Raw genomic sequence first — 18,543 nt, 5'->3', positions numbered from 1 at the left:
CTTTGTAAAGCATGCTAGATAAAATTCTAACTGTATATTTGGCAGAGCTGCTCAAATTCTTAATCATAAATCTTAATTCTTAATCACTGATGCCACAATTACAAAAATGATGCTATTATAAATTTGCCACCCCTGTAAATTTGCCGCCCTAGGTGTAGGCCTTGTTGGCCTAGGCGATAATACACTGCTGGTTTCTAGTCTTTAAGGGATGAATGTCAATCTTAAACAATAGGAGGTGGTTTTCAAGAAGCCACTGAAGATTTAACTCTGGGAGTTCCTGGGAAGAATGTGATGCAATTTGCTGTCCAAACACTGTATGATGTTTATGGTTTGTTTTGTTTCATCTCTACTTCTTCCATCTTTTTTCGAATCAGCCATTAAACACACAAAGAGCATTCCAACATGGCCATGCAAACATTTCTACCACAAATATACATTTCTACAAAGCTTTTTTTCCTTTGCTTTTCTGTGGATACTTGTGCAAGTGAATTCTGTATGCATGAATATTTATGAAAAATGAGGGCTGCAAGTGCAGTTTAAGGCAGTGGTTCTCAACCAGGGGTATATATACCCCTGGGGTGCTCCGAAGTCCTCCATGGGGTACGTCAACTCATCTAGACGTTTGCCTAGTTTTACAACAGGCTACATAAAAAGCCCTATTGAAGTCAATACAAACTAAAATTTTATACAGACAGTGATGTGTGTATACTGCTCTATATACTGTACACTGAAATATAAGTACAATATTTATACTCCGATTTATTTATTTTATGGTAGAATATGGTAAAAATGAGAAAGTAAGCATTTTTTCAGTAATAATGTGCTGTGACACTTTTGTATCTTTATGTCTGATTTTTGTAAGCAAGTAGTTTTTAAGTGAGGTGTAACTTAGGGGTACGCAAGACAAATCAGACTCTTGAAAGGGGTACAGTAGTCTGGAAAGATTAAGAGCCTCTGTCTAAGGGAACTTTGATCAACGTTAGTGTGAAAATTATTGGAAAAGAAGGTGTGATGTTTGTGCACCTGTAATGTTAGTGAGTTACATAATTCTGGCATGAGTAAATTTTCAGCTCTTATTCGGTGTGAACTGTTCTTCTAATGTGGTAATATTTTCATTGTGTAACTTATGGACTTGCTCCAACTTCCATTAACGTTAATGGGCACAGCATCAGATCCACTAAATAATAGTCATGGGTAGATATTGTTTTCACTCAGCTTCAGAAGTTACTACCTATTATGGATGAAGATGCATATATATGTATAACAATATATGTATATGTTAATTTTTGTGCACTATATCAACCATCATAAAAATCCTTCTAAATTACTGCTAAAGAAAATCTATTTTAAAATGTCAAGGAATAAAGCATCCTGCATGTTTTACACTATTAAAGACTAGAATTATAGTTAAACTGCCCGTCTCTGGATGAGCCATCAGATGACCACTGCAAAGCAAATATCTTCTCAACACTTCTTCATTCTGCTCAAGAATATACTCATAACCTGACTGGTATGGGGTGTTAAGGACATGACACTAAGTCTGGCCCCTTACTTACTTATAATTTCTTGTTGACATCATTCAATAGCCTTGTGTGAAACTTGTTGCTGCTCCTGACCCACAAAGTGAGGTAGTCATCACCTTTTGTTTACAACTCAAGTGCATCCACAGCTTTGAGCTATCGTGGTCAGTTCAAATTCATAGACCTGGGCAGCCACAAAATGGGCAATGATCAGCTTCCCAAAATTTGGATAGAGCTATTGGAAAGCCAAAAATAAATTAAACCTCTGAAGAGGACCATAGGATTGACTATGAACAGACATATAATTTTGAGTGAATAATGTAGAATTTGTCTTATTTTAAGTTTTAGCTTTAAGAGAATAAAAATGGGTCCTTGTTTGCTTAGCTAGATAATAGAAGTCAATAGGATATTGGTGGTGGGAAAAATCTTTCACAAAGAGTTCAGCCAATCCATCACTTACGTAACACAGGGCCAAGGGGTGCTACTTACATTTAAAGATAATTGCAGTGAATTTAAAAATAAAAGAATTACCAAACTGTAGTCTGTAGTGCTGAGTGCCAAATATGTGTATGATGCTGAATAAACTTTAGTTATGGTTGTTTAATTTGCAGTTCCACTGAGAAGTATCCTTCATATTATATTATGTCATAAAATTAGTTCATTTTGACTTATTTATACAGCACAACTTGCAAGTGGTTGAGAGTGAGAAGGGGTGAATGACTTTGTATTTGAATAGGCCCAGTACTATCCAACTGAACACTGAAATGCTAAATTGACAATAACTGAGATTGATTTACAATGAGAAGAGCAAAAATGAGAGAAAATGGAATATTATTATTATTGACACCTATTCGTTGTAGGGAAGCACAGAAAATTTTGATTGTGAGATTCAGAGTCCTTCCAGGTTCTCTCCTTTGCTCTGCTATCAGCTCACTTTGTGATTTTTGGTAAGCGACTAAATCGCATGATGCCTTAGTTTCCTGATCTGTAATACTTACCTCTATTATGCAATGTTGTAGGACTTTTATGTAATGTTTGTAAAGTGCTTTCAGAACCTTAGAACGAAGGGTCTATAGAATGTAAGTTGTTAACCTCTCTTTCAACATCCTTCACCAGTTGCTTTTCCCACTTCTTGAGTGTATGTTTAGTTTTATGGCCTGCCTTCCATTCTCTGTTATCTTCTGTTATCGGCAGTAGTTGGTCCATATTTTCTAAATGGTATCTTATGTCTAAGGTTTATATGTCCATCTTCTTTCAGTGGAATGAAATGCCTGTGGCAGAAAACTAAGATAACTTGGTAGACATTATTCGGGTCAATGTCAGTAAACTTTCACATTGCCAATAAGCATTTCTTCTGACTTTATACCCAGTGCCATCACAGAATGCAATGGCAGATTGACATTCTCAGAGTATTTTCTTTTGTTTGGTTGGTCGCTGAGCAGTAGGAAAAGGAGTATTGAGCACCAAGTAACTATCCAAAAATTGCTAAAAATGTATAGTCTAGAGCAGGGGTAGGCAACCTATGGCACGGGTGGCGAAGGCGGCACGTGAGCTGATTTTCAGTGGCACTCACACTGCCCAGTCCTGGCCACTAGTCCAGGGGGCTCTGCATTTTAATTTAATTTTAAATGAAGCTTCTTAAACATTTTAAAAACCTTATTTACTTTACATACAACAATAGTTTAGTTATATATTATAGACTTATAGAAAGAGACCTTATAAAAACGTTAAAATGTATTACTGGCATGTGAAACCTTAAATTAGAGTGAATAAATGAAGATTCGGCACACCGCTTCTGAAAGGTTGCTGACCCCTGGTCTAGAGGAACAAGGAATGATGTCTTAGGGCAGGTCTACACTACCATTTATGTCAATATAACTTACATCACTCAGGGGAGTGAAAAATCCACCCCATGCCCCCAAGCGATGCAAGTTACAGTGACCTAAGTGCTGTCCACACCGGCGCTATGTTGGCGGGAGATGCTCTCCTGCCGACATTGCTTCCGCCTCTCACGGAGGTGGAGTAATTATGCCAATGGGAGAGCTCTCTCCCATTGGCATAGAATGTCTTTACCAGATCTGACAGGTTTCAGAGTGGTAGCTGTGTTAGTCTGTATCAGCAAAAACAACGAGGAGCCCTTGTGGCACCTTCAAGACTAACACATTTATTTGGGCATAAGCTTTCATGGGCTAAAACCCACTTCATCAGATGCATGGAGTGAAAAATACAGTAAGCAGTATATATATTACAGCACATGAAAAGATGGGTGTTGCCCTACCAAGTGTGGGGGTTAGTGCTAACGAGGGCAATTCAATTAAGGTGGAAGTGACCTATTCTCAACAGTTGACAAGAAGGGGTGAATATCAAGAGAGGGAAAATTACTTTTTTTAGTAACCCATCCACTCCCAGTGCTTATTCAGGCCTAATTTGATGGTGTCCAGTTTGCAAATTAATTCCAGTTCTGCAGTTTCTCGTTGGAATCTGTTTTTGAAGTTTTTTGTTGAAGAATTGCCACTTTTAAGTCTGTTATTGAGTGTCCAGGGAGACTGAAGTGCTCTCCTACTGGTTTTTGAAGGTTACAATTCTTGATGTCTGATTTGTGTCCATTTGTTCTTTTGTGTAGAGACTGTCTACATGTACATGGCAGAGGGGCATTGCTGGTTCATGATGGCATATATCTCATTGGCAGATGTGCAGGTGAACGAGCCCCTGATGGTGTGGCTGATGTGGTTAGGTCCTATGATGGTGTCCCTTGAATAGATATGCGGACAGAGTTGCCAACGGGGTACAGAGCCAGAAGGGTACTCAGAAGTCACCTACTACAGGACAGATCCAACAAAGAAAGTAACAAAACACCACTAGTTGTCACCTACAGCCCCCAACTAAAACCTCTCCAGCGCATCATCAACCTATCCTGAAGGACGATCCCTCACTCTCACAGACCTTGGGAGACAGGCCAGTCCTCACTTACAGACAGCCCCTGCCAACCTGAAGCAAATACCCACCAGCAACTATACACCACACAACAAAAACACTAACCTAGGAACCAATCCCTGCAACAAATCCCATTGCCAACTCTGTCCGCATATCTATGTGGAGAACTTTCAACAGACTACACCTTAAGAATAAGTGCTTTCTGATTGAGCACTTCTCTAGGTCAGATAAGACCAAAGTATATTATTCCACAAATCAGTAGTGAGTCCTGTCTGAGGGCTTATGTACACAATACAACAATGCACAGCGGAGGGGGGGGAGGGAAGGAGAGGGTGATGTAAATTGTTGAGAGCTTTAACATGTTGCACTCTAACTGCCCAGTGTAGACCCTGCTGTCACACTCTAAAAGGTACTGAGTGTGTGTTCATTTCAAACAAGACAACACTAGCATGAACTTTTAGAGTGCACCAGCAGGCTCTACAGAGGACAGTTAGAGCACGACACCTTAGAGCACTCTACAGTTTACACCCCTATGGTGCACGTTACTGCACCATGTAGACAAGCCCTCAGTGTATCATACATAACAGTTTATGGCGAAAGGAATTTCATTTAAGATTCGGGGATCCTGTTTAGGTTATCCTTGAGAAGACAAACAGTTTATTAATGGGCAAAGGTGAGTGATCTTAACTAAGTCCTGTGAAACCAAATAAAGTTTTGTTTGGTTTTGTTTGGTTTTGTAAACTCAGTTACTTAAAGAATTCAAGGAGCAGTTTTGAGAGAGACAAATTAATGAATGTTAAATTCAAATTAAATCCCATTGTTCCGCTCTGCTTAACAAGATTAGCTGATGTCATCTTTCAAGAATAGACATTTTTTAGACTATCTGATGTTTTAACAGGAGAAGTTGTTAGTACCTTATATTACAATAGCATTGCAATATTCCATTAAAATTATTAAGGAGCAATTTAAGTCTAATCTCTTAGAAGATTAGTAAAATTTGCAAACTCCATCTCCCCAGTGATTCTGAAGTCTTGGTGATGTCATGTCGTAGAAGCGGAGCTGGGCCGGAAGCCGGTTTCTTCTGGATGCTGTGTTGTGGCTTCTTTCTGCTTGGCTGTCTTATTGCTGCTGTTCACTTGCTTGTACAAAGCTAGATGAACACGTGCTGAGTGTGTAACAGTGAAAGAGGATGAAAGTGCATGAGGGTTTAGGAGGATAAGAGCACAAAAGTTCAGAGGAACTTATACTCTTCTCTTTCCATCATCTCACTGAAGGTGTTTACGTACCTTTTTTCAGGGGCTCGGCTGGATTCAAATGTCAGCTGCTGTCACCTGTCATTGGCTCAGCACCTGCATGGGATCGGCTTGGCAGCATATTCTGATCATAAAAATGCAGTTTGCTAATGCATATGCAGCATGGTTGGAAATGTTCAATTTTATCATTATATTGCTTTTATCTTTGAGGCAAGAAACTCTCAAAACATTTTTAAAGTAAGAGTTTTAATCAGCTCATTTTCTGAGACACCCCTTTAGTTTCATACAGATTTAATAGAAGTTGAAATTTTGTTTCAAATGAGTCCAAAACTCCAAACTTCTATATAAAAGCCTTTCAGATCTTAATAGTTTTTTTCCCCCAACATAAATGATTCTTAGTCTTTAAATGTAAATGGTCATTAAAGAAGGCATTGTTTCATCTTAATCTCTGAAGAGGCTCTTGTCTTCTTCAGTTTGGTAAGGAGTTGCTTAAGCATTGCCAGATAACTAATTCCCCAATTAATTTCTATATTCAAATGGCTTCTTATATTAATAGCCAGTTATAGTATCTTATTTGTACATAAAATGACTTACTATTCACATAACAGTGGTATCAGGGAGTTATAATATAAAGGCATTCATTTAGATCCAAAATATTTGCAAATATATATCTCAGAAGAAGGACAACAAAGGTTTTTCACCTTTAATTGGAAACATGAGTTTCAAATAACTATTTTTTGTAAAACATTTCCCCCAAATATATGTAAACTTTACAGTTTTAAGAATGAAGACTTTTGAGTATTTATAAAAGAAATCAGTTTCAGTAAGGATCTTTCTAGAATGCCTTGTCTGGGTTTCAAACAAAGGTTTTTCTCTAACTAACATATACAAATTTCAAAACATAGTATAAGAGAAAATAATACAGAATGTTAAAGCAAAATAGAAGTTATAAAACTGCATCCTAGAAGCTGTGTTAACACTTGGCGATCTCATGGTGGTGCCTGTCACTGATTGACAGAAAGCAGAGATTTCCTAGGAATTGCCTGAATTAGCTTGAACATTTCCTATAATAAGCAACACAGAACATAAAAACGTATGCTATCATATTCTCCAAGCATCATGCGTGTGAAAATTCATTGAAGTCAAGGGCAAATTTTAATACTCTAAAATGATAAGAATTATAATCATGGTTAATAACCAGTTGCATCATTATTTAGATTTGTCCTTTACATGGTACTTTGGCAGATTTTGATAATATAAAAAACACCATCCACCTTGCAGAGAAACAGAAAGGAGAAGCTCCCTCTCCCTCAAGCCCGCAGAAATCCCTTCATAACAATTCTGTGCAGCTGGCGTGCCGCACGTCTGGAGAGGTTATGCTGAAGAAGGGGCAGCAGGATCCACTTTTTGTGTCAGCCTCCTCTTCTGAAACCACAGATTTTTCTGATCTGAAATCTAGCATATCAGATTATGCTGTTTGGAACTACAGTATTTCAGGCAACATGCTGTGTGAGCTACATTTAAAGAGTCACCGGACTTTGGTACAACAGAGGGCATAAACACAGCATCACTCCTGAGGAATTCATACTACCAGGAAAGTGGGGGTAGAAGGAAATATGTAAGAGTTTTAACTTAGGCAGATGTCCCCAGATCCACAAGAGGGAGGCTGGAATTCCTGATGGACCATTAGGATCTGTCCATTGTTAGAATCATCGTCCCATCTGTGTGTGCCCTACAATAGTTTTCCCTTATTGTGGCTTTTAGTCAATACGTACCTGTACTCTCACTCTAGTGACCATATCCTACATTTCTTGGCTAATATCAGCACTGTCCACAAACTCTTCTGCCTGGACACTGACTCATGTATCAAGTTGATATCCTAATACTGAAAATTATTCCAGGTACTGTTTTGTCATGACTCTGTCCTTTGCCCTCCTATTTATATTCTCACCTAATCTATTCTTTTTGTGCACTGAGAGCAGACTTCTTCCCTCAACTGCTTGCCCTGAATTCTGAGAACAGAATTTTTCCCTATGGGAGTTGTGTGGTTAAATTCTTCTGTGATGCCACAATGAGACAATTAATCTTGGACATTTTAAGTCCTTCTCTCGATTTCCTAGTGCATCATGTCTTCCCTAAGTCTTTCAGATTGTAAGCTGTTTGGGACAGGACTGTCTTCTTTTCTCAATCTGCTAGAGGTTGACCGAATGGCAATGGGTTCTAGTAAAAAAGGTTAAACACTTGATCTCAGTGAATTGCATGCAATGAATCTTGTAAAGAGTGAAGCGGTAGAAATAAAAATAGTTAGAGAAAAGATAGTTTGGAGCAATATTTTCCTAAATTTTTCAGCTGACATAGTGCTGTGGTTCAACATGCAAGGTTACTTCTGTCACACTTTTTAATGGGTCAGCTGAAAGTTGTAAGTAATTATAGCTGATCCCAAATCTGCAGTTCTGTCAGTTTTTTAAAAGAAGACTTACAATTTTTGTTGGCTATTCATTAACAGTAATTGTGGGTAAGAGAGAGTTGTGCTGAGACAATAATATCACATTAATAAGTGGTGCTAAAATGATGGTAGAACTCTCACCTTGAATACAATTTCAATTAGATGAAAAAGCCTGGATAGCAAGGGCCACATCAGAGAGAGTGAATCTCAATCTTCTCACTAGCCTCAGATGAAAAAAAGGTGCTTTTGTAAGCTGTTTGGGACAGGACTGTCCCAAACATGATCATGCTACCATGATCATCCATGAGGAGCTCAAGATCTTCAAATGTCATGTTGCAATGCCTCAGGTAGAGGTTCCAGTTATCAATCTTACCGTCTCTTCTATCTTTCCCTCAATACACCAACGTTGTTTCCGTCTTACCTGGAATGAGTTGCAGACAGCTAGGTCCCTTCTAAACTGCACTTTTGGGACAATTTTTCCACTGTACCAACTGGCTTATAAGTGATAGAAATATAGAGCTGGGTCTCCTCAGCACATTAAATACATCGCAGCCCATGTCCTCTAAAGATCCTTTCTAGTCACCTCAGATACACATTGGACGTGAGGGGTGATAAATGAGACAAGAGTCCTGGTGGGGGGATAGTATATGTGTAGCAAAAGCACCGAATTAACCCCTGCCCAGTCAGGTCCAATCAGGGGAAACAGATTGGGGCTGATGGAAAAGGCCTGGTGCTGGCCTGAGGATTGGCAACACTTGCTGGCCTGACAAACCAAGGGCTATAAAGGCTAGGAGGGAGCCAGAAGGCTGGGGGCAGCCAGGGAGAAGTCTGTCAGGGAGAGAACTGGAGGCCTCCCAGCTGAAGGCAGACTCTTCCTGTAAAAGAGGATGAATAATCCTGTAATGCTTGTAAATAGATAGACACTGGACGTGGGTTAACTGTAGGTAAATAAAGACACGGATGTTACACAACCCTGAAGCCTCTTTGAGCCTTATTGGGGCAGCAAGTGGGCCCCAGGAAGAGAGGCAGGTTGTGGACCCTGTTACAATGTGGTTATGTAATTAAAGACTGTATCCTAGTGCATACATGCAAGATGCACTGTGGTTGTCTACTCGATTTTGCAACCTTAATGTCCTTTTAACATAGGTTAGGGTTTGGGGTTTTTTTAATGGAATTTCCTACACTTTTTTGTTTTGGTTTGTTTGTTTGCTTTAAAGCATACTGAAAAAACAGAATTTCTATAACATGGACCTCCACATGAGTCATCAGCGGGGTTAGATCTATAGACAAACCACACAGACCTCTGCCACCTATTACTTCTACCAGTTATCCTATTATCATCTCATCATCGTAGCTTGTCATTCCAAAACTGCAGCCAAGACAGGGTGTTGTCACTTATCTCAAATGGTTATCTGGAGGTACAGGATGTTGATAGGAAGCACAGCATCAGGCAGTGTGGAAGTGTTTGCCCTGGCACTCCACTTTGAAAGGTCATTCCTCAGCTTCTACTTGGTCATATTGTTACCAGTCTTTCCATCCCAGCTTGATTTAGAGTACATCATTGTTTTTGTTCATTGTCAATGCCTGGGGGAGTTTTCAGAAGGAATCAGGTTCTCCAAGATCATTAGCATTTCCCACCATTTTGTTACTCATTAGCCTTTTAGGGTGGTATTTTGGGGTAAAGGATTTCCAGACACAAAACTCTTTCTGGACTTCCACCTCTTGGGTGGTGGAATGTGTCCATGAAGTGGTTGTCTTGAGGCATGCATGTGTTTTTGTCTCTCCTTTTTACTGAAGGCGGTATGTACAATTTCTTTGTGGCGATAGCACATAGGAGCTGTGTGGGTGGATGGAATATGCTCAGTGTAGATGGCCATCAAGGAATAATGCTGCCAGCCTCTAACAGTATTTCTGAAATCATGATTGTGTCAAGTGATAGCAATACTCTTTCCTGAGGACCGAAAAGGCTTTATTTGTAAACAGGTATTAAAATATTACAACAGTCACCCAGTGCTGGGCAGGCTAGTTGCCATTGCAACACCCCCGAAGCAAGTACCAGAAGAACATTTAAAACAACAAAAAAAGTGATGAAAACAGTGCAAACTCAGCTGTGCCACTACATGCTTCCAGGCCCCATGTTCTCTTTTTCCTCTTCTTTCCCTGTTTTCTGCTCACTTAGTGCTGGGGGTGGGAGGAGTGGAAGTATCCACAGGAGAGGTGTTGAAGAAGGAAGGCTTCACAGTGTTTAGTTACTCTGCCCAGCTACTCAAGAGACCTGAATGCATGGGCTGTCCAAACATGGAGTTGTCCAAACTACTGCATGCCTGAGGGTACTTTGCAGGGGCATCAGGTTGTGGCGTTGGGGATGGCAGCAAGAGATGGTGCTTTTGCAGCCATGATGGACATGAGTTGCCAAAACAGTTCTTTCTGTTGACCCCTGTCCTCCATCCTTAGCCACCGTTTCTGTTCCAGGGACTGCTTTGCAAGCACCTTCTCCTTCACTATAACCCTGTTCTCCACTTGGGTGACAAGCCTCACTTTTTTCTCCTGCCTGTCAGCGTACCATTGCTCCCGTTTTTTGTCCCTCTGCTTCTGGTACAGGACCTGGTGGTTGGCCCTCTCAGGAACATCGACCATAATTTTATCTCTAAAATGCTTCTTTTTGTAACAGTATATGAAGCTACATTGAGCCAAGGATCACATTTCTGATGAAGAGCAGGCAGTAGAGGTTGAGGGACCAGGAATAGGATCAGAAACAGAGGGTTATTGTCTAACGTAATTCAAGAGAGGAGCACTGAATATTTACACTTCTAAAAAACCAACATATATTTGAAGGGGATGTTTCAGTCCACATACTCTTTCTGGACATAGCCTTGTTAATCACAGTTCTAGAAGTTCAGGGACAATTTTAAGATTAAAATTACCACCTTTTTTTGCCTTATGCCAATTAGTTATGACATTTTTATATGGAGGGGTGAGTGTGGATAGTGCCCTTCCTGCAAAAGGCTTTTTTCATCATTTTGCATTTTGGAGGACATAACTGTTCTCGTGGTGCCCTATTGGTAAAGGGATATGTTATTCCAAACTGCTGGTGGGAATCCTGCCGTGTATGCAGTAGAAGTATTCAAACATATAGTGACAGAACAGCATATCTGTGAGTGGAATGGGCTAGTCTTCTCTAGAGGGGGGCTGGAAAATATGCCCTTCCCATCAGTGTGACTAATTATCTGGAGTTCCTGCATCAGGAAAAGTTTGCAGCTATCAGCAACCATGATTGGGTCAGAATCCATGAGGGAATTAAAAAGAGGCTGTATTACCTCACACAGCGCTTACCTTGTTATTGCGGCACGCAGTCCACCATTAGTGGACACACGTTGGTAGCCAGGGCTTATCATAACTTTTGTATTGTTTCTTAGAGCATAAATCCCTCCCATTACTGTAATAATAAACTGTAAATTGGAATCATAAACTGACCAGGCTCTGGGGCGGCTTCTGTCTCCACCCGGCTTGCTGCAGGCTCAGTGCCAGGCTGTTTCTCAGGAGGGAACAAACAGCTCTTCCAAGTAGGGACCTAGAATTTGCTCTTGATCCTGATCGATAGCCTGCTCTTGGGCTGGCTTCATGAATGAAGTCACTTCATGCACCTCACTTGGAGCTGCTGCTTCTGGCTGCCATCAGTCCCCACAGTGGCTTCAGCAGCTAGCAGCTGAGTGCCCAGCACCTGGTCAAACTCATAAAATGGGCATGTCATTGACAAGTTGCTCGGGGTGCAGTTCTTGTCCCTGGCCTTCCAGTACTCACTCTTCAGCCTCTTAATATGCTCTCTGCAGTGATCACCTATCCGGAAAATCTAAAAAGCTGCCAGCCTTTTAGCTCTCTGGTAGTATGCGTGGTCATTCCTAGTGCTTTTGCTGAAGTCCACAGTTTTACTGGCCTTCCACCAGAGATTCACCAAAATTTGGTTGGACTCCTGTGACCAGAAGCAGCATGCTTTGCAAAAGACTTGCTCTGTTTGGTCTCCATTGCAAATCCAGGAGGCTCTCCGATGGTGGGCTTTCAGCTTGGTGATCAGAAGAGAATGGGTTAACACTGACCTGAGCTGCTGCCTTATGTCAAGGGTGTGTGTGTGTGGCTTCTGTTTTCAATACTGTCTCTTGGAGATTGTTGGGATAGAGAGACTAAGGAAATTGCCCCATGGAATTGTGGGATATTTCTGGCAGACTCCCAGGATATGACTCAAGCAGGGCTGCATCTACACTGCAAAGCAATAGGGCTCGGACCCTGCATCCCAGCTTGACCCATGCTCGGACCCTACATCTCTGCAGGGTCTTGCAACCCTGAGTCCAAGCCCTGGGTTAGCGCAGCTGCAGCGTAGTTGCAAAGGGGGTTAGGCTTGAGCCCAAGCTTAAACACATGCTTACTTTGCAATGTAGACATACCCTCACAAACCTGTACTGAGATGTGTTTCATTATATTTTCAGAGGCTTATACTGTGGCCAGATTTGAGTGGATTTTCACATGGATGGCAAAACACACATCCCTGACAAATTTTTAGTCCCTGCTCAAAAGCCAGGAGGCGCTAGAGCTTCTCAGTGAAAATGATTGTAAGACTTTTTCTGCATGCAGGAAAAAATGTACTTTTCCCCAAGTGTGTTCTTGGAAACAGCTGGAATGTTTTTGTTGAAATGTTCCAATAAAATTCAGCCTGAGGCAGCGGAGAAAATTTCAGCCCAAACTGTAAAAGTTTGGTAGAGTTATAACCAAGTGAATACAGGATCTTATGTGGAAAGGGTTAGGCACCCTTAAATATAGGTGTCACTAACAACATTTCCTATGACTGTCTATGGTTCCTGCTCCCCTTTCCCTTGCTTCTCTCTACTTACCTGTCTAGTAAGTTACTCAGAGCAGGCATTTATTTTTGGGCTTACCATTTGGAAAGTGCCTGGTACATAGTTACGCTGCCGTGAATACATAATTAATAAGTGTAGTTTAGTTGAAATCAGTGGAGCTAAATGAGGAATGAATTTGGCCTATTCCATATGCAATTCTAAGCTTACAACTAGGTGAAGTTTTATGTAACTGTGGATTTGATTTTGACATTTAATACATAACTTTTTTATTTCAGCAAACTGGTACCAGCCATGTCCAACAGCCTTTTACTATCTTGCCAGTAAAGACAAAATGGAACAACATAAGCTTTCATGTTCTCTTATTTGATCTGGAAAAACTTGTAGAACTTTTACTGTCATCTCAACTCAGTGGACTGAAATCATCAAATTCATTCCACAGTTATGACATTTTAAAAAGAGCCAAAAGCACAGCAGAGAAAAGGACACTAATGTTAAAAAGAAATAGAACTGCTGGCTCTCTCTTCCCAATGGATGGGCAAGTAAAAAATGCTTGTGAAAAAAAGGTCCATAGGGATAATAGTGCAGTAAGGTCTTTGGAAGAAAGTGGTGGCATCAAAAGACATAAAAAAATGAAGAGTTCAAAAAAGATTAGACTGCAGCCACCAGGAAAAATCGATGCTAACATCACCGCAGACACAGCTAAACTGCTTTTGTCATGTCTCTTACCATGGGGTGTGGATAAAGAATTAGACAATCACTGTGTTAGATATTTAGATATCTTCAGACTTCAGTGTCCAGTTTCTTTTGGACTAGTGTCAAATGGAAATCGCATATCACTAATGCTGCCAGGATGGAATTGTAATCACTGTGATGTGGTGGAAGAACACATGCCAATTAACTTGTTTTCAAGAAAAGTACTAGATTTGTCAAACAAGTACATCACTGCAGGTCAAGGACAAATTGGAAAGAAATATGGACTAGACCATAATGCTGGTGGCACACAAGGATCACAAATTGTATTCTACTTATTAAGCAGAGTATCTTTAGTCAACAGGATAGTTACTTTGCCTTTGGAATTCACCAGCACAATTGACAGGTAAGAACTTTTTCTAATCAGTTATTTGCCTTAATAAAGGGAAAAATATGAAAAAAAAAAATCCAGGCTTTTGTATTCTTAAATATAGACAGTTATACAATGGAGCTCACAACAAACTTGTTCAGGCTTATTTCCATGGACATTCTTTGAAATAGGGAGAGAGTTTGGTGGAACAAGGTGTTCTCTCAGAATATGAGAGGAGTGAGTAGTATTATCTTTCTGTTTAACAGAAGAGTAACCACAGGCACACAGATTTTGTCAAGGTCTGAGTCAGAGTTGGGAATACAACTAGGATTACCCAGCTCCAATTCCCATGCCTTTACCTCAAGATCAATCTTTCTCCCCAGTACTGAAAGTGAAACTACTGGGTCCCTTCAAAATAAAATCACAGCCAGCTACATATAGGGCAGACTTCTACTTAGCTGTTCTAATTTCCTTTCCCCATAGCCGACATGACTTCTTCGCCACATAAGGCAGTGGCTCCATGGCCAAAGCAAATTAAACATCAGAAACAGAAACAACCTTGCTTAGTTCTCATACCTAATGCAAAGAGATGAAAACCCAATAGTAAAGGCAGCTGCTAGGAGCTGATGCTGAATGCATCATCTGCCCCTATGTTTTGAGAACCTGTCCCAAATTCCATTTACATTATTCAAAACAAATTTACTTAGCTGAATGCTTTTGCAGCGTCAAGGGAAAAATAACGTGTTCAACATTCTTTAACCACGCCAAGTGGAGCACATTAATCAGGCAATAGATATCATCCATAGTCTGTTGTTATTCAGCAAACCTAGACCGGTCTCAGTTGAGTACTTTAGGGACAATTGTCTCCAGTGTTTCTGTTGCCATGTGGTTTTCCATTAATTTAGATGGAGTATAAAGAGTCAAAGGTATTAGCATGACCCAGTCACTGTCCAACATTAGACAATGTTACCAGGGTTTGGGATTTGGGATACAGAGACTTCAGTTTGCTTAGTTCCGTGGCAAACACGCAAGATATGCATGCCACAAGTTGGAGATTTGTTGGTTAGAATACACAAGAGAAAAGGAGGTAAAGCAAATTATAAGATACTTTAAAGTTGAAATTGAATGTTCATATTTAAAAAAATTAACCAAAGCCTATTAAAGTCTCTTTTAAAAGAGAGGAGATCAGTTAGTCTCTTCTTTTGTTGGGCAGGAAGGAAAAGGTTAGTTGTATCGCTCAGGGCTGAGATGTGAAGGATGGTCACTTTTGCTGCTTTTCACATGGACAGACAGGATAAGAGGCAGGCTAGCAAAGGTGGGGAAAATATGGCTTTTTGTTAATGTTCTTAGGATTCCGGGCAGCAGGTCAGTCACAGGTGGATGCCCTGCCCCAGAGAGCTTACAAATTAAATATAAGACAAGAAGAAACAAATGGATATGGATGTGGGGGGAGTACAAGGATTCAGTGAGACAATATTAGTTAGCATGATAGGCTGTGGTCTCAGTATCTTAGTGACCTAAGCATTGTGAAGTTTTTTATAGGCATTCCAGCAAAGGAGAGTTTTAGTTAGGATAGAGGTTGGCCAAGGGCATATGCAGAACCAGTGCATTTCCTGGCTGCTTTGGCCATACCATAGCCAGCTCTGCCCATTTGTCAAGGTGCACTCCTACTCCTTGCCTCTCAGACATAGCAAATTTCAGAATCTAGTTTTATAGCCTCTCTGTGAAGTGCAATATGTGGTCTACTTTCTCAAGCTCTACCCAGCGTATCTCACCAGAAATCCTAATCAGCTCACTGTTAACAACAGTGACTGCAAAAACCCTTGCATTTTTGCCAACAGCTAGTTGATCCCATAGGTTCTGAATTATTTCAAGCCTTTCCCTCTTATGATGCTGATGACATCTTAATAAGATTCCCCTCATTTCCACCATCTCTCTGTCCTAGTATAGTTTGAAACTGAACTTTGGCCCTTCATTGAACTCCAGGAACTGTTTCCAGACTTTAGACACTTCAGTCACAATGTCAGCCCCACCACCTGTTTCTTTTTACCCTGAATAAGCAAGATATGAGTAGAGCAGGTTATGTAAAGGATTTTGTATTGCTTCCCTGCATCAGTAAAACTATGAGTAATGCCCTGTCACAGTCAAGAACCATTATATTCACATTGAATCAAAATTGTGTAGAGTGGAACTATTAGACAAGGTTACCGAGACAAAAGCGTTGAGGTCATTTAAACCAACAATTAGCTGTCATTGTGGAGAGGAATGGAGTACAGCCATAGGAATTAGCTCCAGTTTTCTTTAGATATTTGTATTTTTTAAAGAAGTGCTATCAAAACTCCAAGTCAGGCAAGGAATCAAAGGACCCAGTACTCCTTCACTATGACCGTGTTTTCTTTCTGTGTGAGTAATAGTAAAGGCTTTTCAATAATATGTGCTATCTGAAATATTTTTTATAATTTAAGAACAGCAATTAAAGGGTGAGTCTGCCCCCGCCTTATGAAATGTAACCATTATCACAGCACTGCAAGGCTGGAATAAAGATGCCACTCACTAATTCATGGTTTAAATGAATGGGTGCAATGGGCAAGCCTTCAGCTGGAGTAACTTGACATAGTTCTATTGATTTCAATGAAGTTACACTGATTTACAATAGCTGAGCTTCTGGCCCAATTTTTATTAACTTATTTCATTAACCAGTAATACAGAAACAAAATCATGTCTGTCTCTCTACCCAGCAGTCAACCCTTTCATAGGAACTTATGAAGACCCTTGTTTCCTTTGCTCTCTGAAAATATGTCCAGAGTCAAATGGGACTCAGGTTATGCCTCAGAACTTTCGGACTCAGCCTTCACCTGGTCCCTTCTTGCAAAGACTAAGGATGTGACAATGGGATGCAATAATCTGTGCTCAACGTCTCCTTTCCCAGCCGTCCCCACATAACTCATCCTCACTCATTGCTAGTTTTGTGCTCAGCATTAGTATAAGCTCTGGCCACAATAAGGGTAATGAACCATTCAGTAATGGACTCCTGCCCAATTAAAAGTTGTGGTGAAACTATACAAGTGCACCTGGCCCAATTGGTCTAATTTTAAATCATAAGCACATACCTATCCTGAAAAGTAGCATGGTTGGCCCAGCTGAGCCTAGCAGATGCTCACTGGAAAAATAAATAAAAATTCAATTCCAATTTGCCATGCCACTGAAAGAACCCATCAGTAAGGCAGGGAAAAGCAGGGCTGGATGAACAGATGGTCTGTCTGATGCAGACAAGATACTTACATTACCTCCACTGGAGGAAAAGATGGGAAAGGATCCAGTGTTGAGCCAGAGGGATTCAAACTCAACAACATCAGGGTGGAAAAAAGCCTACCAACAACTGCCGCTCTGAACAGGGTTTGGGTGGGAGCCCAATTTACCTCCATGGTATTCTGCCAATGCTATTAAAGCAAGGATAGATTACTTAGATTGTAAACTCTGTGGGGCAGAGACTGTCTTTTGTTCTGAGTTTGAAATGTACATAACACAACTGGGCTCTGGTCCATTGCTGGGGCTCCTAGGAACTACTTCAGCACAAATTAATAATAATAATAATATGAATGGTTCATAGAACATGAAGTCATCCTGATTTTCTTCCAATGTATTTATTATTTGTAAGTTTCCACCTAATAGTTTGGCTCAATATATTTCAAGCTATAGTTTGTTTATGAACTGTTAACTACTTACTGTTTTGTTATTTGTGTTGTCTAGTTGGTCACCTAAGTCACATAGTATCTCTTTTTCTCCCTGCTTGGATGGCTGAAACTTTTTGAATCTGAGAATAATGAGTAGTGAACAATATGTTTCTGGTGCAGAATTTCAGACTGGTAGTCATCTGTTGGGATTCACAAACATTTTCACAGAAGTCTGCTGTCCAAAAACAGTAACAAATTACAAATCACATGAACCAAGAAATCATCATGAACTGAGCTGAGTGCTTTAATTCATGGAAATATTTGTGAATCTGTTTTTTTGCTATTTGATCAGCTTTCCTACACTGGAAATTACAGTAAAATATCTCTGCTTATAAAATGGGAAAGAGCAATTGGGATATGCTTGCTTGGTAAGGTTTTTAGCCATCTTACTATGACAATAGACCTTTTGAATTACTCTGCTTCTTATCAATATGCTCATGAAAGAGTAGGACAAACTAGCAGGTAAAAGATCTTCTAAGATTTTTTTTTTCCCCTCTTTCTGCCTTTTGAAATTTGTATCCATATTAATCCCGTAAAGATACTACTATCAAATACAGGAGGCTTCTAGAATTGTTCAGTATTGTTAGGCCTACTTTAATTTTATGATTTACTGCTAGTTGAAATGAATGGGAAAAACAATAGAAATATGTTCTTTTAATATGTACAATTAAAATATATTTTGTACAGTATCATAAAAGTTAGCTCTAAAAGTCAAATTGCCTATTGCACTAACACTTTTACTCAGT

General features: G+C 40.0%; 1 protein-coding gene across 6 annotated transcripts in view; it reads left to right on the top strand.

Moving 5' to 3' along the window:
- WDR72 (WD repeat domain 72) overlaps window positions 1–18,543 on the top strand; it is a 246,248-nt gene that overhangs the window by 82,711 nt on the left and 144,994 nt on the right. For all 6 annotated transcript variants that reach the window (XM_039493451.1, XM_039493448.1, XM_039493447.1 and 3 more), the window contains exon 15: window positions 13,279–14,099. In XM_039493451.1, coding sequence (XP_039349385.1) covers window positions 13,279–14,099 — 821 coding nt within the window. The remainder of the gene's footprint in view (window positions 1–13,278; window positions 14,100–18,543) is intronic.

This window comes from Mauremys reevesii, linkage group 10 (genome assembly GCF_016161935.1).
Source record: "Mauremys reevesii isolate NIE-2019 linkage group 10, ASM1616193v1, whole genome shotgun sequence".
Lineage (NCBI taxonomy): Eukaryota > Metazoa > Chordata > Testudines > Geoemydidae > Mauremys > Mauremys reevesii.
Note: the sequence above shows the minus strand (reverse complement) of the source record. Positions and strands in the feature narration are given on the sequence as shown.